The sequence below is a fragment of the Synchiropus splendidus genome, chromosome 3, assembly GCF_027744825.2.
Source record: "Synchiropus splendidus isolate RoL2022-P1 chromosome 3, RoL_Sspl_1.0, whole genome shotgun sequence".
Taxonomy (NCBI): Eukaryota; Metazoa; Chordata; class Actinopteri; order Syngnathiformes; family Callionymidae; genus Synchiropus; species Synchiropus splendidus.
In genome coordinates, this window is record NC_071336.1 from 36,020,815 (window position 1) to 36,043,437 (window position 22,623).

Genomic DNA, 22,623 nt, shown 5'->3' on the forward strand with positions numbered 1-22,623 from the left:
CTCATCTCCAGCAGAGGCATGCCGGGCAGCGCGTCACTCTTCTGACGCTGAGGGGAGAAACATGTGGCGGGCTGAACAGCAGGGGGCGCTACCTGGACTTCCAGATCAAACTCCTGCCACCTTGTGACAGACAGGTCTGCGCGAGCATCACTGCTGGAGGCGAGGAGAACCAAAGAAAGATGGCGGTCTCCACAGCTCATCAACAACAAACGTGTCACAGCGCTAGTCGTGCAAAACTTTATTGATCAACAAGCAGCGCAACACTTCAGTGTCCACGGTGCGCCAGGGCCGCCGCCGCCGCCTGCCCATGAGCGCCACAGTGGGGCGCCCACTTCCTGTGACGACGGACGCCTGCGGTGAACCCAAAACATTTGGTTGCTGTTGTGATTCCTGGGGTGGCAGCCGTCCCACTCAGGCCACTGGAGGTCGCAGGCCCACGTCGGGCGTTGGCACTTGGGTGTCAGTTTCGTGGCGAACAAACTGGGAAGAGTCCGACTCCTCTTCGTCCTCCGTTGCATAGTGTCAGGCCAGAGAGGGTCAAAGCGACAGTCTGCAGGGGTCCACGGAAGAGCTGCCAGTGGATGGCGCTGTTCTGGAGGCTCATCAGCAGGGAAGTACAAAAATAACCCACCACCACATCGCCGCCGAGCCCGAGTCACATTCACACGACTCTCTTCCGCACGGTTGTCATGAGCACAGCCACCAGGGGGCGCCAGAAACGAACTCAGAGCATTGGCCGATTGTTTTCTTCAGAACCAGTTTTGTTTTTTCCTCAAAACCAAATAGACTTAAGTTTGCACGTCACTTGCAGATATGAACCGCCACTCAGAGGCGTAACAGCTGCGCAGTGTCTTCCTTTTCTCAGATCCGATCTGGGGCTTGTTTAGTTCCTCACTCGCGCACGAGAGGGCGCTGAAACTGTTGTGAGCAATAACAGCGGGTTGCATAGCTAGCATTTGGGTCGGGTCAGTAGACGTCGCGTAAACAGTGGCTCAGCGAGCGTCCGTCACTTTTCTGTAGCTCACAAGTGACCCGCCACTAGGGGGCGTTCAACACGTGACGCAATCTGTCGGACACTTTGAATGAGCGTCGCCGCGCGAGGAGGAGTCGGATGAAATACACACACTTTGGAAACGTCACAGAGAAGCTCAACAACCCCAAAGATTTAGCGTCAACAAGCTCGCAGAGAACAAAGGCTTCATGCTGAGAACATGGCACCGGGGGGCGTGTGAGTTGACGGGGACGCGACGGTACATGGCTTGTTTTCCCATGGTGCAATGCAACTTCTGAGTTCTGTTTTTTTGGTTTCACAGCTGCCTCCACTAGACGGCAGCAGAGCACAGTCAGACCATTGATGGACCAGCGTGAGAAGCGGTGATGAGCTCCTTTGCACCTTCACAGTCATACTGGGGTAAATCATGCAAAACATCCGAGGCCACTAGAGGGCAGCCAAGACACTCAGACCACGAGAGAGAACCTCCGTTTCCAGAGCGTCCACCAGGTGGGTCTGGTCTCAGGTCCAGACCTCCATGGGCACCATGGCCTCCTTGGATCCAATGGGGGGAAGCAGGTTCTGCTCCACCAGGAACTGCAGCGGGAACTGGACCAGGAAGCCGCGGATCTTCTTGAGTTCCTCGGCGGCCCGAGCTGGGTCTTCCTTGTCCAGACCTGGCTGGGCCAGGAAGCCCTCCAGCTCCAGGTGGTTCCTCACGTCGCTGGAGGGGAGACAGCGGAAGACCTGCGGAGCAGAGAGCAGGCCACGTCAGAGTCCGGCGGGAGGAGTCTGCCTTCTGCCGGAGGAGAGCCCCACCCGCTGGTAGATGGAGGCGTTGCGAGCACAGGTGGCCATCCAGACCTCCTTGTAGAAGTGGTCGCTGATGGGGTCGGACACGTCGATGGAGGGGTCAGTGTTGGCGCCGAGGTTCATCCTGCGAGAGAGAGCGGCGTGAGGGGCGGTCGTCTTCGTCGTCACCGTCGTCAGCGGCCCGTACCTGAAGCACGCCAGCCGCAGCTGCAGGGCGAACTTCCCGGCCTGGTACGCCTGACCGTCCATCACCGAGCGGCTGGTCTCAGAGTCCTCCACGATCACCGCCACCTCGCTGTCCCGCTTCCCCAACATGCTGCGGTCATTGATGTTGGCCGAGCCTGCCGCACCCAGCCCTCGTCATCATCCTCATCTGCGTGTGTGTGTGTGCGATGAAGGTTACCGATGATGACGGTGTTGTCGTCGGCGATCATCATCTTGCTGTGGACGTAGATGAGCTCAGTCACCCTCCTGCCCTCCAGCTCAGCGTGAGTCCTCAGGCCGGCGAAGGACAGGTAGTTCATCCACTGGTCGCCCACTGTGACACACACACACACACACACACACACACACACACACACACACACACACACACACACACACACACACACACACACACACACACACACACACACACACACACACACACACACACACACACACACACACACACACACACACACACACACCTGGTCAGCAAGCTCCCGTCTCAGTTGTCATGTGCCTGAGCCACACTCTCTGAGCGGCAGCTTGTCTTTCAACTCTATAGATTCTTCCCACCAGTGTTGGACAGAATCCTCATGTCACAGAGTCACAATCTATAGAGAGAGAGAGAGAGATCCAGAATCTTCCGACACGACGAGTTAACTGAGTCCAGTCAGTGAAGTCACATGACAGCACTGAGGTGTGCGCTGGACGTCAAAGAACTTGAAGCAACTTTGACAAACATGGCTCCTTTCTCACACGGCTGGATGAGGCTCCTGAATCCATCTGTGGTGAGAGTGACTTTTGTCTTCTGTGAGTGAACGCTCCTCATGGAACAGTGAGCTCCAGTGAAGAAGGAACAGCTTTCTTCTCCACTGACTCCACACTTCATCTCCTCAGCTGACTAGCGTCTCCTCTCTGTGGTCTGAAACCCGACCATCCTCTCTCCTCTGCGTGACTCCGCCCCCCAACACTTGAAGAGAAAGCAGCTCCTCAACATCAGCCAGCTCCACTAGTTCCCTTCAGATGGCAGCTCTTCCTTCCACGGTGTGGATGTAGCGCCGTCGCTGGGCGCACGCTGCACCGGAGGACAGACACACGGTGGAAGAGCGCTTCATCTCACTGCTCTGATGTCACCAGGCTTCATGTCTGGACGGCCAGAAGCTCCGGAGTCTGGGAACTGCAGCAGTTTATAGTCCGTTCAGGACATGTTTCTGCGCTGGGATGGTTTCTGCTGTGAGGTAGTAGCAGAGGAAGTCTCGAGGGGACGTTGCTGGTCAGTGCCGCGGTCAGACCCGGTTCTCGCTCCAGCACGCGCGAGACATGTGACGTCAGTGAGGCGAGGACTCGCTGTGACGCCGCAGCAGGGCGATCACATGACCCAGTGGAGCGGAGACTCCCCTCGCTCGCGCTCCTGTGGGGTGGAGGGTGCCAGGCCAGGGTCTGCGCCTGACTCCCCACAGCAGCAGAGGGCGCTGCAGCTCCAGTCTGAAGGTGGAGACGGAGCGCCCGAAGGCCGGGCTCTGAGCGGACACTCACTCTCTTTCTTGAGCTGCGAGATGATGGAGTGCTCTCCTCGGTTCATCGTCCTGCAGACACACACAGGTTGATGGCACCATCCTCGTGGGGACCCCAGCCTCCCGCTCACACACCTGTAGTTGAAGTGCATGACAGCCTGGATGGCACTTCCTCCTCCCGTGTTGATGTCGCCCTCAAAGCCCGGCAGCAGCGGCGTCACCACGTAGACGCGGTACTTTGTTCCCTCCCTGAGGGTGACGTGACACCAGAGCTGTCCAGGGCGTCCCCGCGTGCTTGTGTGTGACTGTGTGTGTGTGTGAGTACCTGAAGGCTCGGATGATGCGCTCTGCAATGGTGTCTCCGATCTTGTTGAAGACGTGTCTGTTGTCGGCGCAGCTGATGAAGAACTGGTTCTGCAGATAGCAGCCAGGGGATCAGGTCAGGGTCAGGTGAGCCGGGCGGCGCGCAGCAGCGCCCCCTACCTCGATGTAGATGAAGTGCTTGCTCTCCCTGATGACATGGATGTAGGCGTTGTGGATGGACTCCTCGTGGTACTTGATGCCGGCGGACCAGTCCGAGGCCGAGCGCAGGATCTGGAGGAGACGTGGCACACGTGAGGGGCCCGGCTGAGCGGGTGGGGTCCCGGGACCAGACCCAGTCACACCCACCTGCACTTTGGCCTGGACGCAGTTCGGGACCAGGTGCCGCAGCTCCCCGGCTGTGGAGTGGGACTTGGGGAGGAGACACGGGTAGGACTGGGCGCGGTACTTGGGCTTCACCATCTGAGAGAGAGAGGCAGAGCTCGCGTCACTCCAGCCCAGCAGGGGGCAGCACAAGCGTGACTGGCAGTACCTTGGTGAAGTTCCAGCGCTGGATGAAGTGTCGCGCCACGTCGCGGGCGGCCTTGCCGTGGACCACCGAGGCGATGTCGTGCCAGGGCATCCGTGGCGTCACGTGTCGGTCGATGAAGTCTGGCGGGAGAGCGGCGGTCGGTCAGCGCCGGAAACTCCGGGGCCAGAGGACGGCACTCACCGTCGAAAGGCTTGTCCAGCTGGATCCAGTCTTTGTGCACAAAGTTGCAGTAGTCTTTCCCGTGCCAGAACCTGGTGTCGCCCACCAAGTCCCCGCCCCCCGACTGCAGCGGCGCCCAGCTGCTGCCTGCAACACGCGGGCTGGTGAGAGCGGAGTACAGAAGAGCACCAGCCACCACACACAGGTCCGACATTCATCTGATGCGTCTACACTGGAGCCGCTCCAGTTCACTCGAGTACACCTCCATGGATTCAGCAAGTACACAACAGGCACACTAGTGGTGTACACAGCGCTCAGCCGCACTCCAAATCATGGATACATACTCTTGACAGACGTCCCATGGACAACACACTCAGCTGGCCAAAACCAACCACAGTCCAACCAAACAACAACAGAGCAAAAGGCTGAGTTCTGCCCCAGTCTCTCTCCCGCGATCCTTTGCTTCTGCCTCAATAATAGACTTGAAACTTGATGATGATGAAGATGGAGGATGTCAGTTTTGTTATGACGCAACTCGACTCAGACTGTACTACACTTGAATCAGCTTGTTTGGGTCGAGGGGAGCCGAGCTGCCGGGCCGGGGGGCGGGCGAGGGACTCACCGTCTTGGTCCTCCAGGTCGCTGTCGCTGTCAGCGTGCGCCAAGCCGTGCTTCTGCAGGTGGCGCCGGAGGCTGAGTCGCGCTCGCCTCAGGCGGCCGTGGCTCTTCAGCTTGGGCTGGTCGCCCGAGTCGGCCGGCGGGGGGCCGCCGTTCTGCTGGGTCAGGGCGGCCGCCGCAGCCTGGGCCTGGGGGGCGGCACCGGAGTCAGCGGGCACGCCTGTCGGCGCAAGGCCGCGCCACTCACCTGCTCCGCGTGTGACAGCGTCACGCTGCCGATGTCGGTCAGCCGGTGCTCCAGGTCGTCCCAGCGGCCGTACGCCAGGTCGATCCCGCCCACGAAGGCCACCGACTGGTCCACCACGATGATCTTCTCGTGGTGTGCCCAGAAATAGACGGCTGAAGACACGTGGTCGGGGTGACGCATCACCTGGGGGGCAGAGCGGTGAGCGGACGGACGGGCGCACAGGCCGAGGGCTCACCTTGATGTTGGGGTGCAGGTGCAGCAGGGTCTTCTTGCTGTAGCCCGAGTTGATGCCCAGGGCCAGCTCCACCTCCTTGTACAGCATGACGAAGATGCGCACGCCTTGTTGCTACGGAAACAGAGCCATGAGCTGCCAGACCCTCGTCACCCGTCGTGACCCGCCGACATGATCCGCCAAATGTGACCCCACAGCATGATCCCACAACGTGACCCGCCCGATGTGATCCGCCAGATTTGTCCCGCTCGATGTGACCCACCTGACTTGCCAGACATGACTCGCCAGACATGACCTGTCCGAGGTGACCCGCCAGACGTGACCCGCCCCACCTGACACACCCAACCTGACCCGCCCAACGTGACGTGATCCGCCCGACCCGACCCGCCCACCTGACCTGCCGACTCACCGCTTTGCGCTTGAGGAGGCAGTCCAGGCGCCAGCGGTTGCCCTCCACCACGGGCCTCTTGAGGAAGATCTCCGGACTCAACCTGCGAGGAGAGGCGCTGCGTCAGCAGGAGCCAGGGTGAGGGAGCTTCTTCAGTCAGAGAGCGGAGACAGAGACGCTGTGACTGTGGTCTCTGGGAGGAAACCATCTGAGCAGCTCGACCTCTCAGCACACTCCACACACGGCAGCGTCCACTGGTGTTTCACACCCGCCGTCTCGGTCCTGGGCCTCAGAGCGGGCGACGCTGGGGCGTGATGCCTGTGTCTGTGTGCGTGTTCAACACTCACCACCAGTCAGTGATGAAGATTTCCTCTCGGGCCTCCTCCAGGGCGTCGGCCACGTCCTCCATGTAGGTCTTGCCGTTGACGTACCTGAAGCACACAACCCGCCGTGAGTCCACTGCTGACACACACCGACGTGTTCGGTGATGGCAGCTGTCTGTCCTTGTTCAGGACAACATGGAGTCATGTGGTGGTGAGGCTCCACCCACAGACGTGTGGAGGGTCTTGGGCTGTGATACACCCGCCTCACAGACACACACCCGCCTCACAGACACACAACTGTCTCACAGACACACAACTGTCTCACAGACACACAACTGTCTCAGACACACAACTGTCTCACAGACACACACCCGTCTCACAGACACACACTTGTCTCACAGACACACACTTGTCTCACAGACACACACCTGTCTCACAGACACACACCCGTCTCACAGACACACACCTGTCTCACAGACACTCACTTGTCTCACAGACACTCACTTGTCTCACAGACACACACTTGTCTCACAGACACTCACTTGTCTCACAGACACACAACTGTCTCACAGACACACACACCCGTCTCACAGACACATAACTGTCTCATAGACACACAACTGTCTCACAGACACTCACTTGTCTCACAGACACTCACTTGTCTCACAGACACACAACTGTCTCACAGACACTCACTTGTCTCACAGATACACACTTGTCTCACAGACACTCACTTGTCTCACAGATACACAACTGTCTCACAGACACTTGTCTCACAGACACACACCCTTCTCACAGACACACACCTGTCTCACAGGCACACACGGTCCTCACAGACACTCACTTGTCTCACAGACACACAACCTTCTGACAGACACACGCGGCCCTCACAGACAGGATAGAGTTGCTCGGCGGGAGCACAGGTGCTCAGCAGTCCAGGCTCACTTTCCCCAGCTTTGTGTCGAGTTACTCCAGAGGGAGTCGCGTGCAGACGTCTGCTCTCAGGGATTTACAGCCAGATCACACACTGCACACAAACACAGCGGCAACACAAGCCCGTCGCCGTGGTTACCATTTGGCAGGAATGTTGACTTCCTCTCTGGCGAAGGAACCGAAGCGGTGGTCGGTGAGGAAGGCTGAGCCGTACTTGCGAACAAAACCCTCGATGGACTGGCCCCACCAGCGGGCGTGTCGGTAGCTGCTGCACTTGAGGACCAGAGACCTGAGCACACACACACGTGCGCAAGCGGGTGAGGAGCGGAGAGCTTTGTCTTCTGGCTCAGCTCACCTCTCCCCGAGCCGCACACACACACACACACACACACACCTGGAGAGGCTGTCGATGCGGACGCCGTGCCTGGTCTCCGTGTCTTTGGAGTCCATCTTGATGTTGAACTCCTTGTCAACCAGCATCACGAAGGAGATGGCGCCAGAGTCCGGCTTCATGTAGAGCAGGAAGGAGTCCTTCACCACCAGCCAGCTGCAGACAGACGTACAGTCAGCCCGGGCGCCGCGCCACACCACGCCGCCGCGCCACACCGACCGTTTGGACCAGCGGTAGCACATCTTGCTGCGGCCGCAGCAGTTGAAGCCGGGGATGCGGTGGCCGCCGGACCTCTTCTGCACCGTGCCCTCCCTGCATACAGGCACACGTCAGCCAGCGCCCGCCACAGAGGCCGCCGCCACCAACGCTTGGCTCCTTACAGGCCTTTGGGTCCCAGGTCGTGGATGAAGGACAGCTGGCTGACGTCGATGAACTCCATCTGCAGGAGCGGAGCGGGTCAGTGAGAGTGAGAGGAGGGTGGTGCCGGCGCTGCGCCGCTCACCGTGGCGTGGTAGTTCCGGTACATGGGCATCTTCAGCAGGTTGTTCAGGTAATCCTCCAGTTGTTTCTGAGACACAGAGAAGCAGTGTTGATCGTCTTGTCAGGGTCTCGGACTCGGACTAGAGGGACTTAATATCCAAGACCGGTCCAGACCGGCCCAGAGAAAACTGTCCTCACTAGTGAAGGATGGATCCTTCAGTTTAGCTGTATCGTGATGTTTAGGTCAGAAACTGGCCAGTAGGGGGCCAGAGTGGCCGGTCGGGAGGAGACCCAAACACCAGTCGGGTCTGGGTGTGGGTGCGGGTCTAGCGTGCGTCCACCCACCCTGCGGCTGGACACCTGCTCCTCCCGTGCCAGCTCCTCGCCCCCGCCCCTCGGGAGGCTGGGCATCTGCCGCGCCTCGTCCCGCGCGGCGCTCTGCCTCTTGATGGTGTGGCTGCGGACAGGAGGAGGACATGAAAGCGCAGCCTGGGAGAGGTCAGAGGCCAGCGGCCTACCTGCGCGTGGGCAGCGGCAGCCTCATGAAGGTCTTGTAGGTCCGGAGTTCCCGGTGCAGGTCCAGGAAGTTCTTCTCCTTCCTCTTCACCAGCCACGAGAACTCTCCGTGCCTGAGCTCGATCTTGAAGACCGCCGGCATGGACTGGTGTCACACACACACACACACACACACACGGGGGAGTCAGAGGACTGAGCCACAACACCCTCTGTCCCTGTGCTGACCTCTCATCACCCTTTCCCCAGCCGATCCCACTCAGAACCACCCACTTGTTTTCACGTTTTGAAAGACACGAGGACCCCACAAGGCCGCGTTTCCCCCCCCGAATTTGGACCTCACTACGATAGATATGCTAAAACACACACAGACGCCTGTCTCTCTGTCCCTGTGGGGACCTCTGCTGGCTGTCACCCTTTCCCCCTGAGCACAGGGCTCACCTGGACCAGGACTCTGGACCAGACTGGACGCAGGTATTTGGAAGCTTGAAGCCTCAGATGGAGGCTGAAGCTGGTGGGGTCCGGACAAACGGTCCCCACAAGGGAGGAGGGGGCAGGTGCGTACCTTGCTGACGCTCCTCTGCGTGGTGACGTTGAAGCGATCTTGTGCCGAGGTGAAGCGCTCCACCTCCAGGATCCTGGCGGTGATGGGAGACGAGAGGAAGACTTTGGCGGACGACTCCTTGAAGCCCACGGTCTGGTAGACGTTGGTGAAGGGCAGGTGTCCGGCTGCAACACACACACACACACTTATGCAGGAGCGGGAGCGGCAGCGCGGTGGCTGGACATCTGGCACCCACCTGGCGCCGAGGCGTCCGACGTGTCGTACACTCCGTCGTTGAGGTCCAGCTCTCGGGTGTCCAGCTTCTCCATGATGCTGCTCATGTCGTTGGCCACCAGCTCCAGCGTGCTGGACGTGGGCTCACTCTGCCGCAGCATGTCAGCGCTGGCTCCGGAGCCCCGGGGTCACCTGGAGGCACAGGTGACAGAGAGGTGGAGGGCAGACCTCACGCACACTCATCCCTGCGCTCAGACGCTGACGGGGTCAAAGGTCGCAGGAACAAAGTGGATCATTCAACTCTCTGAGTTGTCAGTGTGACATCATCGACTGGAACAGATACCAGTGAGCGCATGAGCCGGCGAGGTCAAAGGTCACGCCGACCACAGTCGCCACCACCTGACCACCACAGGGCAGGATGACAGGGGAAGACGGGTCGTGGTGCCAGCGGCTGTCGTCACGGTGACGCCGCTGGAGCGGCTCCAGCACGGACAACACGCGGTCAGACGCCGGCGAGAAGAAACCTGAGTTCATACACCAGGGCCGATGCAACACACAAGTCAAGAGAAGACCCGTCAATCAAGCGTGTCTGACCTGAGCCTCCGGAGGCGTCCTGCTCTTCATCATCATCATCATCAGCAAGAGGAAGGCCCTGACCCGGGGCACGCAGCAGCTCTGAGAGCCAACCTGACTGAAGCCTCCAGGAGTCAGAGCGAAGGGGGAGGAGACTCCGGGGAGGGAGGGGAGCAGGGGGAGGAGACTCCAGCCAGAGAACGGGGAGTCAACTTTGACCTGTTATGTTTCCACGGCAACAGCTTGTCGACCGACCCAGAGGTGAACTGAAGCAGCAGAACCAGAAGAGAGTCTGGACTCTGAGTCAGGATGAGGTCAGGCGGACGGGTGACCAGGTGAGAGACTCCTTCACGAGTCCCACCGTGTGATCAGGCCTGGGCATCAACCTGCGCACTGCACCGTGAGAAATACTTCACCTCCGTCTGTCACACTGAGGCGAAGTGGAGCCTCGGTGCGAAGACGCGCGCTGAGGATGACGAAGGTCGCACCCGCCCCTCCTGCACTGCTGGCCCCTGAGAGAGCTCAACAGCGGCGCAACAGCGCCCTCCTGTGGCGAGTCACGGAACTGCTCCGCTCCAGATGACCCCACAACCATGAGACTGGATCCAGGTGCATGTTCATGGAAGTGAACCCTGCAGGAGAGTCAGCGCCCTCCAGTCAGGAGTCGGACTCGCGCACACAACTGGCAGCCAAGTCCTGTCAGACTGGATAAATACGTGTGTTGGACTCGCCGGACTCGTTTCTCTGGTTCCACAGTTTCAGTCGCACGTCGCCGCGGCGACTGAGTCGTCTGCACGCGTGAGGTCGCGGGTCGTGTGATGAGAAGTGATCACCAGAACCATACGACTCTGAAGCAGAATCCAGCCCAGTCATGTGACATCAGGTCTGTGGGACTCCTCCGGGTCAGACCCTCACCATGGCAGGTCAGTGATGGGGACCAAAGCGGAGGACGTGACTCCAGCAGGCCGACTCCTCCCCCCCGCAGCTGTCACATGGCCGCAGCCGCTCAGGGAGGAAACCATCGCTGTGAAACAGAAGTGCGGTCGGCGACAAACCACCGGCAACGTGATGGAGCACGTCCGCCTGGGACTCGAACCTGTGACCTTCCTGTGAGCAACCAGCACACAGAGACCTGCTCAGGCCCCACATGAGAGGGGCGTGTGGCCGATGGCAGCAGGAAGTGACAGCAGAGGAGCGCATGTTGTCGCAAACACCATCAGATGGTTCCGTCCTGTTGTGACGGAGAAGCCACGCCCACGTCCATGCGCCGGGTCTGCGTGCGCGCGCGCGTGTGTGTGTGTGACACCCGCTAAGTCAATTAAGAAACAGTGGACTTGTTGTAACAACTGGTCGGTCAGGTCTGACTCACTCACACAGGGACACGTGTGCAGGGTGAGGAACACACACTTCCCTGCGACGATGGAACGATATCAACATTTCCTCACTCTTCCTGTCTCTCACTTGTTGCCTCACACACACACGCGCCTGTCTCCCTGTCCTCGTGGGGACCTGAATCAGGACCAGACTGAGACCCAGATCCTCAGATTGAGGATTGGACTTGTGAGGACCGGCCAAATACTCCACCAAATGTGCTTACCCAGATTGAGGAGACACACACACACACTGCCGCAGCACATCAGACAGTCACGTGCTCGCCACTGGAGACGTGACCACAATCAATGGAGAACTTTTCAGTCCGAGAACCGCTTGGGTCACATGACCACGGCAGCCATCTCTGAGGCTCAGAACAACACACTCGCATCACGGGCCGGCTTCAGACTGGACCGGAACCCGAGAGGCGAGCTCCCAGACCGGGTGGAGGTCGGGGTCCAGGTCTGGGCCCAGCTGTCACACCTGTCCAGGTGGGGGCGCTCACGCCACTCACAAACCACCCGTGACGCCTGTCTGCCGCTGACAGCTCTGACCGTCTCTGAGACCTGCGTGTGTGTGTGTGTGCCGGACTCACGAACCCTCAGCTGAAAGTGCCGACCTGTCCGTGCAAACTTCATCCAACTCTGCTCGTTAGTCACTCGACACAGCGACAAACTTTCGGGGTTTGCTGACGTCAGAGCTCAAGGTGTCCGCGCGCGTGAACAGGCAAACAAACGAGCCTGTGAGCAGAGCACTGTTCCCGCGCCTGAGTGACCGAGTCCTGACACGAGAGAGCGCAGTCACGAGAGGACGAGTGTGGCGGCGACTCGCGGGCCCGGGAGGAGCCGCTGCGGCGCTTCTGCCGGGATGCTGCGCGGAGCCGGCCGGGCGCGCGCGCACCCCGGCGCGGCGCGGTCAGATTAGCGCTAATGAGCCCCTCACTCACCTGGAGAGAAGAGTCCGGACCGCGCAGAGCACAATCCACCTGACGGCGCAGCAGCTGGCGCCGCACTCCGCGCACTCAATCAAGCCAGATGACGTAGAGACGCTTCCGGTTTCTTCACAGTAAAGGCTGCCGAGCCGGAAGTGGTGCAAGGCTCGCGCTATATTCCGGCTGAGACGTTTGACTCCGACCCGGGGGACGCGTTGGGGTGGGGTTTCTGAGAGTCACTTCATCCACGAGTTTGGTCCGGAGTTGGAGAGAGTTCAGTCAGGACCGACTGGACTGTTGCATGTCAGGAATGCCTGGAGGCGTCGGACTGGAAAGCCCTGTTTGTGTGCGTGTGTGTGTGGATATGAGGACCAACTCTGGTAGAGACGCCTCCTTATGAGGACACTTGATTTAGTTTAGATCCTAACACGTTTAATCCTGAATTTGAATTTGGTTCCTCAGGCTCAGTTTGGTTCAGGGCCCTGGTTCAGGGACTGGATGGTCAGGTTTACAGGGAGAGGCTGGGGAAAGGGCGATGGCAGCGAGAGGTCCCCACATGTCCTCACAAGAAGGGGTGTGATCAACAGGTGCAGCGCTTCCTGCAGCTGGCATCACAGCTGACAGACGTGTTTCAGTTCCAGTGGAATGAAGCCCGACAGGTTCGCAGCTCAGGCAGTTGTCAGGTACGCCTGGGGTCATGACCCCAGAGCTGCACTCAGGCTTGACAATCGGCTCATGCCTCAGTCATGACACCCATCTCTGATGGTCCGAGGGCCTCATTCTGTATTTCCATATTTGGTAGGTAGGTAGGTAGGTCAGCTTTATTGTCAAATATGCCACACTACGTAAGACACACAGCACGGGTGAAATATCTGTTCTCTCAGACCCGGACGACATGACATCTGAAAATCCACAGACAGGAACAAATAATTAATAGACACAGCAGGACAAATGGCAACAAAATCATCAACACATCATCAATCCATCCATCAGCCACCGGTGGGGGAGCACCTAGCTCATGACAGCATGAGCAGCATGGCAACATCCTCTGCCCTAAACCCTCGCATCGGCTAAGGAAGGGGGCTGTTTGAAGTTGGACCAGTGGACGAGTGGCCTGCAGCGAGGCTGAGAGGGGCCACTGTCCCTGGGGCCTCCATCTCAGTCCGCAGGACAGGAGAGTCACTGCCATCAGCTGAGAGACTGGGGAGTCCAGTCGCGAGTCACAGATGAAGATCCTGAGGTGGTCACTGGGGGTCTGTCAGGAGACACAGCGAGGGAGGACAGTGAGAGGCAGGGTGGGGCCAAGACTGCTGGAGATGGAGATGCGTCCATGATGGAGGAGACGGTGATGGGAAAAGCAGAGCGTCAGCCAGCCGCGCTTCACTCAAATATAAACCCCTGCGTTTGTTCAATGCTCGGGTTTCTTTGTCATTAAAATGACGGAGATCGTCTTCATGGAGTTGGAGTTGGAGTCGAGCGCCACAGCGACGTCTGCTGGTACCTTCATCCTCTGTTTCAGGTCTGGGTCGAGCCGAAATGCGTTTGTAGACGCGTGAATCACCCGATCGATACAGTCCAGCAGGTCACGTGTCCTCATCAGCCCGGGCGGCGAGGCGTCACGTCGAGTTCAGGATACAACGCTTTGACCGATGATCATCTTCACCACGTTATCTTGGGTCGGCGGCGACTTCTCGCGAGACCGATGACGTCACATGCTAATAGCTGCAACTGCGGGCTCCTGCAGGTACTTTACTCTTTATTTACTTTGCTCGAAGTCCAAAACGGCGCGTTTTGGAGCAGGAAATGTCGCACTTCTCGACGCATACGAGTGTTGTGTGACGGGGTGGAAGGTGTGCGGCACTGGAGAGCCGCGAGCGGCCGTCAGCGCCGGTGCGAACCTTCGAAATAAGAGCACCGTGTTTTCCGCGCTTTTCTCGGTGGCGGAAGCGCTTAGTTGCTTCGGAGGCGAAAGCTCCACATATCGCGTCGGTGACACGCGGTAACGTCTCGCGGCCGTCACGTGGCGACACCCTGCTCGTTTGCGAGTGTCCGTGGCGGAGCAAAGCGCCGCTCCGCGCCCGTTCAGCCGGAGCACGGCGCCTGCGTTAGCATTAGCTCGCAGCGCGGGCCTAGTCAGGAAGCAGGCGCGAGCTTTTATTTTCCAAAACTGGCCTTATCGTCTCACCTGTCAGCTGATCAGCCCCAACACAACATCTCCACTCTGTTGTGGTGCGCTGATAGTGTAGTTAGTGATCATTTCGTGTGTGGCAACATCACTGAATCCTTTATAGTTTTAATCCACGTCCGCCCCCAGAGTCTACAACCATCACCACCACCACCACCATGACTCGGTCCGACTTTAAGCCCCTCATCAAATGTAACACTTCTTTATGGCGGGTTCTTTGTTGAAGTTCCTGACGTGTCTTTGCTCTGGTCTTCCAGGTCTGACGTGAACGTGTCCATCAGGTCAGTGAACGCACCACCTTTCCAGCAGCTCCAAGTAAGTGTGTGTTGAGAGTGTGGTGTGTGCGAGTGTCCTGTCGTTTTTTTATTTCGCTGGGAATTCTGGTGTCACAGTCATGTGACCCAGTGAGCGTGTGCCAACGGCTGCTCGCTTGCTCGGCAGATTGTTGCAGTGGAAGGATGCCCTCAGTAACGGGGGGGCGGCGACTCGGGCTCCATCCACACGGAGCCACACGTGTGCTGGTCCGCGTCGGCACCAAATCTGCCCTACCTGCCGCGGGATGATGATGTCACATCCTGCAGATACAATAGGGAGTTTTGATGAGCCAGGAAAATGGAGAAATGGTAAAATATGCTTGTTTGCGAAATAACCATTCATCACCGTGGTCACCGCGTTGGTCCGCTGCTCAGTGCCATGAGAGGCGCTGAAGTTTCCTGCGAGTATTGACAGTAACCTGAGCAGTTCACGACTGTAGTGCGGCGCCGTTGTGGTGACGCGGCCACTTCAGCGGCGAGAGCCGAGGCAGTGGCGTCAGCGTTTCCAAACCATCCAGATCCACTGGAGGCCTGGGTTTTACCATGGCTCTCCCCAGAGGCGGTGTGTCTCTGTGTGAGTCTGAGCTGTTATCACTAGTGAGGAGACGTGTCACATGACACTGCAGCGGAGTGCGATGGTGCTGAGCAGGGCAGAACAGGAAGTGGGCAGCTGATCTTGTGATGGTTGGTGGCTGATGATGGTGAGGAGATGGGTCCACCTCCCGTGTCTTTGTTGTCTTTATCCGCCCTCTGACTGAGTCTGAACTCACCTCCGTCTGCACCCTCTTGCAGCCATGACTCAGGTCAGCAGACATGGAAAGCTGCTGCTCCAGCGGCTGCACCAGCAGCGAGAGATGGACTTCCTGTGTGACATCACCATCGCCGTGAAGGACGTGGAGTTCCGAGCGCATCGGAACATCCTGGCGGCTTTCAGCCGCTACTTCTCCTCGCAGGCGGAGAAGGGCCAAGTGGTGATGACCCTGGACCCGGACAAGGTCAGCCGCTACGCCCTGGAGAAGCTGCTGGAGTTCATCTACACGGGCCACATGAACCTGAGCAGGTGAGGCGTTCACACAAGGCTGCGAGTGCGGTGGGCGGGTCTGAAGGTGATGTGCTTCCAGCACCAGGCAGGGCTCTGTGCGCCGCGCTGCCGTCTTCCTGGGAATATCGGAGGCCATGAAGTACCTGGAGGAAACCTACAGCTGGTCTGAGGGCGCCGAGGGGGGTGAGGAGGCTGAAGCGTCTCCGGGTCACCCTGTGTCCCCCGGCAGCGCCGCCTCCCCCGGTCCTCTCTCCATCACCTCGGGAAAAGAGGCGCTGCCGGGGGAGGAGGATGAAGAGGGGGCGGAGGAGGCGGCGGCGGCCGAGGGGTCCGACCTTGATGCAGGCGAGGGAAGCGAGATGGACTTGGACCCCACGGCACCGGAGGCCGGGGGCAGGAAGAGGAGCTTGGCAGAGGAGGATGCGCTGGAAGAGGCCGGCGGGTCGGCTGAGCCGACGCCCAAGAGCTACAGGGGGCGGGGCCGGGGCCGGGGCCGGGGCCGTGGCCGGGGAGCAGTCAAGCGCGAAGACCCCGAGGATTCAGACGGGAGCCTGAAGGACTTTGGAGACACGTCGGCCGACTGGAGCCCCACACTGGACGAAGGCGAGGTCAAGAAGCCACGACAGAGCTGGCGGGGCAGGGGCCGCGGGCGGGGCAGGGGGCGGGGCAGAGGCCGGGGCAGGCCCAGGGCCTCCGACGTGGATCTGGAGGAGGAAGGCCAGACGGCCGAGGACGGCTACGACATGGAGGAGGGTGGGCCGGAGCCGGCGGAGCTGGACGAGGCCTCGCTGACCTGCGGCGAGTGCAACCGAGTCTTCAAGGACACCAGCAGCCTGCGGCGACACGAGCACATCCACAAGGGCCTGAAGCCCTTCGCCTGCATCTTCTGCTCCAAAACCTTCAGACAAGCCACGCAGCTCAAGACCCACCTGCGCATCCACACAGGTGAGTGGCTCCTCACCTGTGCGCCCCGTGGAGCGGGCTTCATCCGCGAGAGAGTGACGTGGCTCTGTCCTCAGGGGAGAAACCCTTCGGCTGCGCCGACTGCGACAAGTGTTTTGCCCAGAAGTGCCAGCTGGTGGCGCACCGGAGGATGCACCACGGCGAGGAGAAGCCCTACACGTGCGACCGCTGCGGCTTCAAGTTCGCCACCTCATCCAACTACAAGATCCACATCAGGTACCGGACTAGGAGGTGTGGAGGCGCCACGCGGGCCTGGCTCATGGGCGGGCATCTCGCTGGCTCCACAGCAGGTTCTGGCACGAAGCTCCTCCCCCTGCTCCCCAGCTCACAGCGCTTGGTGAATCCCAGCAAAATAGCTGAACAGGGATGGAGCTTCACCTGGTTCTATTGATCGAGTCAGGAGGCAAGGCTTCATATGGAGGTTGTTTGAACGGATGTTTAAATGTGTGAACGTTTAGAAAACACTGTTGCTCATCTTCCATCAATACATGTGAGAGAAGATGAATCAAACTGCAGACACTTAGCTCGTAGTCAGGGGAAGAATCCGGATAAAAATCTGGATTTTCTCTTAATGAGTCAGGGTCAGCTGAGTCAAACAGCTGCCCAGGAGACTCCTGCATCTGAGAGTGTTACCGTGGCAACAGCTGCTGAGTTCATCTCTGTTGACCATGACTTGATGTTGGCATGTCTGGAGTTTCCCGATCCTGACTCAGAGTCTTGCTCCCGGTGTGGTCCACAGGCTGCACAGCGGGGAGAAGCCGTACGTGTGCGACATCTGCGGCCAGGCCTTCGCCCAGTCCAGCACGCTGACCTACCACAAGCGCCGGCACACGGGCGAGAAGCCGTACCAGTGCGACCTGTGCGGCATGTCCTTCTCCGTCTCCTCCTCTCTCATCGCGCACGCTCGCAAGCACACAGGTGAGCGGCCCAGCCCCGCCCCGCCCGCTGCGGCCTGCCTCACCGCCGCCCCCTTCTGTTTCAGGAGTCACGCCGTACAAGTGCACTCACGCCAACTGCGAGGCCACGTTCGTCACGTCGTCGGAGCTGAAGAAGCACATGCGGAGACTGCACCCGGGTGAGTGTGCTGCCCGGCTCTGAGGGGCCTGTGAGGACCAGGGCGGGCTGACACCGGTGTGCTGTGTGCAGAGGGGGCCAACAGTGTGCAGTGCCTGCTGTGCGGGAACCGATTTGCCAGCGTGAAAAACATGATCAAGCATCAGGAGAAGGCTCACGCCGACGAGGTGCGGCAGCACAAGGAGCGGGCGCGAGCAGGTGAGACGTCCCGCCCCGGGGAGGGACAGGACCCCAGCCTGACCTGTCGCCTGTCTTCCAGTGGTCCTGCTGGCCTCCAGTCATCCCGTGGCCTTCGTGCAGAGTAAGATCTCCCAGGAGGCCAAGAGCCTGGCCTCTGTCCCGGCCGCCGAACCCGGGAACCCGGAGCCTGTGACGCCGCTGCCCAAAGCCCCGCCCCCTGGCGAGCCCGGCCCCACCGCCATGGATGTGCTGCAGGAGCTGAAGGTGGAGCCCACCGACCCGCCCATCACCTCCTTCGGCACCGAGCAGGAGCAGACCATCAACTCGGACACGCTACACGCGCTGGTGGAGCAGCTGCGGCCGACGCCCACCGCCAGCCCCGGCCCCAGCCCCAGCCCGGCCCAGAACCTGGAGCAGATCGTCATCATCCGCACGGTGGACAACAGCGAGCAGAGCGCCGGGCCGCAGTGAGGCCGCCGCACCTGCTCTGCCTGAGGCACCGTAGACGTCCGCTAGCTAGTCAGGGTCTGGCGCAGGTCAGTGAGTCTTAAACCGAGGGAACATGGACCGGACCTGGGTCCAGAACTCTCCTGCCGCCACTCACCTCTTCACCGCCGCCATTCATGTAGTCAGGAAACCATCGGGCGCTGGACGGTTGCCACGACGACGGGGGGCAGGAGGGGAACCCCTCGGCCTCTGGTGACGCCCTGAACTGATTCTGACCCGCTGTACAGCCGTGACCTTGGGGTGAAGGTCACGGGGAAGCCTGAGTTTGAACCTGGCTCAGCCGTGGCCCCGCCCCTCACCTCGGCAGGAGGCTGCCGCCGCTGTTTTAACCTGTCACTGTCCCCGTCGTACCATGATTCACCCTGAGCTGCGTGCCGTCAGTGAGGCCTCGGTCCTGGTTCCTCATGAGGCCGCTGGGTCACTTTGATTTCTCCGGTGTTTGTGTTCCTGCTCCATCAGGTTTTATCTCGGGTTCCTCCGTCTCTGCTCTGGTCCGTGAGGAGCGCAGTGCAGAAGTCATGTTCACGCCCACTCCAATAAAGATCCCACCTTCAAACCACGTGTGCGACTCCCCTGCTGCGGCTGCTGGACCGGGTGGAGTCCCACTCCGGGACTGAAGCCCAGAGGTTTGGATGAGCTCATGCCTGACGTGAGGAAGGGGACGCCACTTGAAATGGCTTTATGACGAATTCGCGCGGCCGTCACGTGACTTTGTTGACGCCACCGCGGGTCGGTCGTCATGGCGACGACGCCATCAAAGCAGAGCCTCGTGGCCGCTTTAAAAGTGACGCGTCCCTCGCTCCCGACGACGTGACGGCCTTCAAGCGCGCGCGCGAGAGATGGACGAGTTGCTGTCCGAGGAGCTCGAGAGGGCCAAAGCGGCGGGGTAGGACCCGCAGTGGTTTGAGTCCAGTGAATGTGGCGACACGCTTCCCGCGGGTTCCTCAGCCGTTAGGCTCAGGTCAACGCGTCTGCGGCTTCCTGTCCTCGGCCTCGCTCTGCGCCACACTTGACTTGGCCCTCTGCTTTCCTCCCGTGCGCTCACACTGTCCTCTTGCGTCCCGCAGCAGCTTCACCCTGAAGCTGAGAGGAAAGGCGCTGCGGCTGGACGACCGAGGCGCGCTGGTGCTGGCCGCCTACCTGAGGAACAACGGCAGCGTGACAGGTGGGTGGCGGCTCGCCGCGCCGCGCCGCGCCGCACCATGTGACTCGCGCTCTCCTGCAGGGCTGGACGTCAGCTACAACAACATCACGGACGAGGGCGCGCGGCGGGTCGCGGAGCTGCTGAAGGTGAAGCCGCCCGCGCGGCCCACCCGCCCGGACTCGCCTGACTGTCTGTTGGTTCTGTCAGGACGGGAACTGCATCCTCAAGTACCTCAACCTGACCTTCAACTGCGTGGAGGCGGCCGGAGCGGAGGCGCTCGCGGACCATCTGAAGGTCAGGGTCGAGGCGCGTGCGCTCTGACCGGCAGGGGTCGCTCACCGCTGCGGTGCGTGTGCGTGCAGGGCAACGCCAGTCTGCAGGTCCTCCAGCTGTCGGGGAACAAGGTGGGGAACTCGGGTGGGATGCACCTGAGCAGGATGCTGCAGGTGAACCAGAGCCTGAGGGAGCTGCAGCTGATCGCCTGTGACCTGGTACACACACACACACACGTGCGCGTCTCTCCTTGCGGGGACCTCTCTTGGACGTCGTCCTTTCCCCCGCCTTTCAACCCTCACATCCAGGCAAAACCTCGAGGGGTGTTTCGTCAAGAATTGGTCCCCACAAGTGGCGATGCACCAGACACCCACACTCGTCTCTCTCTCTGCCCTTGTGGGGACCTCTCCTGGCATCACCCTTTCCCCAGCCTCTCCCCTGAACCAGAACCAGGACCAGACCCCGTTCCTTTGATCCTCAAATTGAGGCTTAACCTTGTGAGGACCGTCGGGCTGCCAGTTAGAATGAGAACTACTTTCCCTCAAAACTGGATGTGGAGTGGCCCATATGTCCTCATAAGATCAGGGTCTGAATCCATCCAAGTGCATGAATCCATGTGCTCACACGCTGCAGACGGTGGAGAGCATCAACGCTCTGGCCATCGTGCTGAAGAGCAACAGGACTCTGCTGTGCCTGGACGTCAGCCGCCCGCTGCTCTTCAGCCAGCAGGTACACACACCCCCCCTCTCTCCCTCTCTCGGGTCTCACCCCTCCCTCCCTCCGTCCGTCCGTCAGGAAGAGTGGCTGTGCCATTTCTCTGACATGCTGGCCATGAACCGCTCCCTGCTGGAGCTGCACCTGGGCACGGCCGGCGTCACCGACTGTGGACTGGAGATGCTCACCGTGGGCCTGAAGGTCAACCGGAGCCTGCGCTACCTGGACCTGCGTTGGTACTCACTCTCACACACACACACACACACACACACTCCTGCTGGGACGCCTGTCCTTGTGTTGCCGTAGTAACCGGGTGACCCAGGACGGGACGCTGCACCTGGCCCAGCTGATGGAGAAGAACTGCACCTTGGAGGTTCTGGATCTGTCCTTCAACCGCATCGAGGACGAGGGAGCGGTGACCTTAAGCCGGGTGTTGACCCGACCCAAGTGCAGCCTGACGCAGTGAGTTGGCCACAGCAGCTGTTTTGTGGTGTTCTGCCTGACTTGTGAGGACCAAGTCTTGACAAGCCTCCTTCTTCTGAGGACACTTGGGTTGGTCCTCACAAGGTTCAGAGGGTTAGAATGCCTGCCAGAGTAGCTGATTCTAACCGAGTCTCAGTCTGGTCCAGACTCCTAGTCCAGGTGAGCCATCAGGGGGAGAGGCTGGGGAAAGGGTCATGAGAGGAGGTCCTCACAAGGATAGTGAGACAGATGCGTGTGTTCTTGTGCTACTATCTTTGTGAGAACCTGTTTTTAGTCAACAGAGTGAGGGCGGTTCTTGACAAAACACGATCCTTGTGAGAACCTTGTGCACAGGAAAACAAACGTGGGCGTGCGTGTGTGTGTGTGTGTGTGCGGCAGACTGTCGGTGACCAACAACAACATCAGCAGCGAGGGTCTGTCTTCGCTGGCTCAGAGTCTGAAGCTCAATTCCACTTTAACGCACATGTACATCCGTGGGAACAAGCTGCAGGAAGCCATCAGCCAGGTACACACACACACTCACCCCGCGACCCGGGGCCTCACTCTGGCGCCTCCCGCAGGCCTACAGAGAGCTGATGAGCAGCGGGCGGCTCCCGCCGCGCCACACGGACGTCAGCGTCTTCGAGGCCGACGGCCGCTTCTTCCTGGCCGAGAGCTCCAACCGCCTGAGGAGGCGCTACTCCCGCTACCACACCCCCCCGCCAGGAGAGGGCGCCGCCCCCCTGTGAGGAGCTGCTCACACAAGGCTCCCAGTGAAGTTGGACTCCAGGAGCTCTTGTGGGAATCATGAGTGACTTTACTGATGACCATATTCATCCAGGTATCTGCTACTGAATAAACTAAAATCATACTTCACCATGCTTTGTCTCATGAGAGACTGAGGCCGAGGTCACCCCACTGTGCTCCAGCATGAGAGGAGTGTGTGTGATCAGGACAGACGCCTGGATGGAAGAGTACCAGGACCAAGAACTGAAGAACCAGAAGCGCTCCACGCTGGAGCCTGAGTTTGTGGGGACCAACGTCTACCTTCCCCCAAGTGAAGGACTGAGGAAGCTCAGGAACCTCTGGGACAGTGGTGGGTGAGGAGGAGGAGGAGGAGTGATGGAGCCAGCCAACCACAGGAGAGGAGCGCATCATCTGCTCACAGCTTCTCACCCAGGAAATGAGGATTCATCTGCGTCGCTCCAAACCAAGGGGGGTCAACATGGCAACGGGGAGCCCAGGAGCCCAGGAGCCATGAGTGGAGCCCAAGATGAAGTGAAGTGTGTCATGAAAGAGTCTTGGTCTCAGTCTCCACCACTGGAGCTCACAGCTCCGGCAGGGTCACCAGACTCCTCTGTCAGGGAAGACATTCTTTTGGAGTTGAACTAGTGGGTTTTTGGTCGTCACTCTCACGAGTCAACAGACACGTGGAAGACACATTACAGGT

At 59.8% G+C, this 22,623-nt stretch overlaps 3 protein-coding genes across 12 annotated transcripts; 2 read left to right on the plus strand and 1 right to left on the minus strand.

Moving 5' to 3' along the window:
- Window positions 1–93: 93 nt before the first annotated feature.
- Window positions 94–12,626, minus strand: pld1b (phospholipase D1b). Of its 2 annotated transcripts, XM_053858700.1 has the most exons (26): window positions 12,331–12,626; window positions 9,463–9,632; window positions 9,228–9,391; window positions 8,668–8,810; window positions 8,495–8,606; window positions 8,172–8,237; window positions 8,050–8,108; window positions 7,889–7,981; window positions 7,673–7,825; window positions 7,418–7,567; window positions 6,370–6,453; window positions 6,044–6,125; window positions 5,638–5,748; window positions 5,403–5,585; window positions 5,160–5,343; window positions 4,559–4,684; window positions 4,379–4,497; window positions 4,195–4,308; window positions 4,009–4,119; window positions 3,851–3,939; window positions 3,661–3,774; window positions 3,548–3,597; window positions 2,208–2,342; window positions 1,992–2,145; window positions 1,811–1,928; window positions 94–1,738 (listed from the first exon to the last, which is right to left on the minus strand). In XM_053858700.1, exons 2-26 carry the CDS (start codon window positions 9,599–9,601, stop codon window positions 1,514–1,516), a joined length of 3,078 nt encoding a protein of 1,025 aa, XP_053714675.1. In that variant the 5' UTR covers window positions 9,602–9,632; window positions 12,331–12,626; the 3' UTR covers window positions 94–1,513. The 2 variants fall into 2 exon arrangements, with proteins under 2 accessions (XP_053714675.1, XP_053714676.1); XM_053858701.1 differs by lacking the exons at window positions 8,495–8,606; window positions 8,668–8,810; window positions 9,228–9,391; window positions 9,463–9,632; window positions 12,331–12,626 and adding an exon at window positions 8,348–8,453.
- A 1,038-nt stretch (window positions 12,627–13,664) lies between these two features.
- On the plus strand, window positions 13,665–18,557 carry mynn (myoneurin). Of its 6 annotated transcripts, none has more exons than XM_053858722.1 (9): window positions 13,665–13,812; window positions 14,758–14,815; window positions 15,607–15,874; window positions 15,936–16,801; window positions 16,876–17,035; window positions 17,559–17,737; window positions 17,802–17,894; window positions 17,966–18,091; window positions 18,153–18,557. In XM_053858722.1, the coding sequence occupies exons 3-9, from the start codon at window positions 15,609–15,611 to the stop codon at window positions 18,542–18,544; spliced, it is 2,082 nt and encodes a 693-aa protein (XP_053714697.1). In that variant the 5' UTR covers window positions 13,665–13,812; window positions 14,758–14,815; window positions 15,607–15,608; the 3' UTR covers window positions 18,545–18,557. The 6 variants fall into 6 exon arrangements, with proteins under 6 accessions (XP_053714697.1, XP_053714695.1, XP_053714699.1 ...); XM_053858720.1 differs by lacking the exon at window positions 13,665–13,812 and adding an exon at window positions 14,016–14,059; XM_053858724.1 differs by lacking the exon at window positions 13,665–13,812 and adding an exon at window positions 14,045–14,059 and having other exon boundaries at window positions 14,758–14,781.
- Window positions 18,558–19,234: 677 nt separating this feature from the next.
- lrrc34 (leucine rich repeat containing 34) lies at window positions 19,235–22,387 on the plus strand. 4 transcript variants are annotated; one of them, XM_053858747.1, is made up of 10 exons: window positions 19,329–19,466; window positions 19,648–19,745; window positions 19,806–19,870; window positions 19,932–20,018; window positions 20,087–20,215; window positions 20,631–20,726; window positions 20,793–20,947; window positions 21,018–21,173; window positions 21,573–21,699; window positions 21,755–22,384. In XM_053858747.1, exons 1-10 carry the CDS (start codon window positions 19,420–19,422, stop codon window positions 21,920–21,922), a joined length of 1,128 nt encoding a protein of 375 aa, XP_053714722.1. In that variant the 5' UTR covers window positions 19,329–19,419; the 3' UTR covers window positions 21,923–22,384. The 4 variants fall into 4 exon arrangements, 3 of the variants coding, with proteins under 3 accessions (XP_053714721.1, XP_053714723.1, XP_053714722.1); XM_053858746.1 differs by having other exon boundaries at window positions 19,235–19,745; window positions 21,755–22,387; XM_053858748.1 differs by lacking the exons at window positions 21,573–21,699; window positions 21,755–22,384 and having other exon boundaries at window positions 19,235–19,745; window positions 20,793–20,943; window positions 21,018–21,167.
- Window positions 22,388–22,623: the final 236 nt, after the last annotated feature.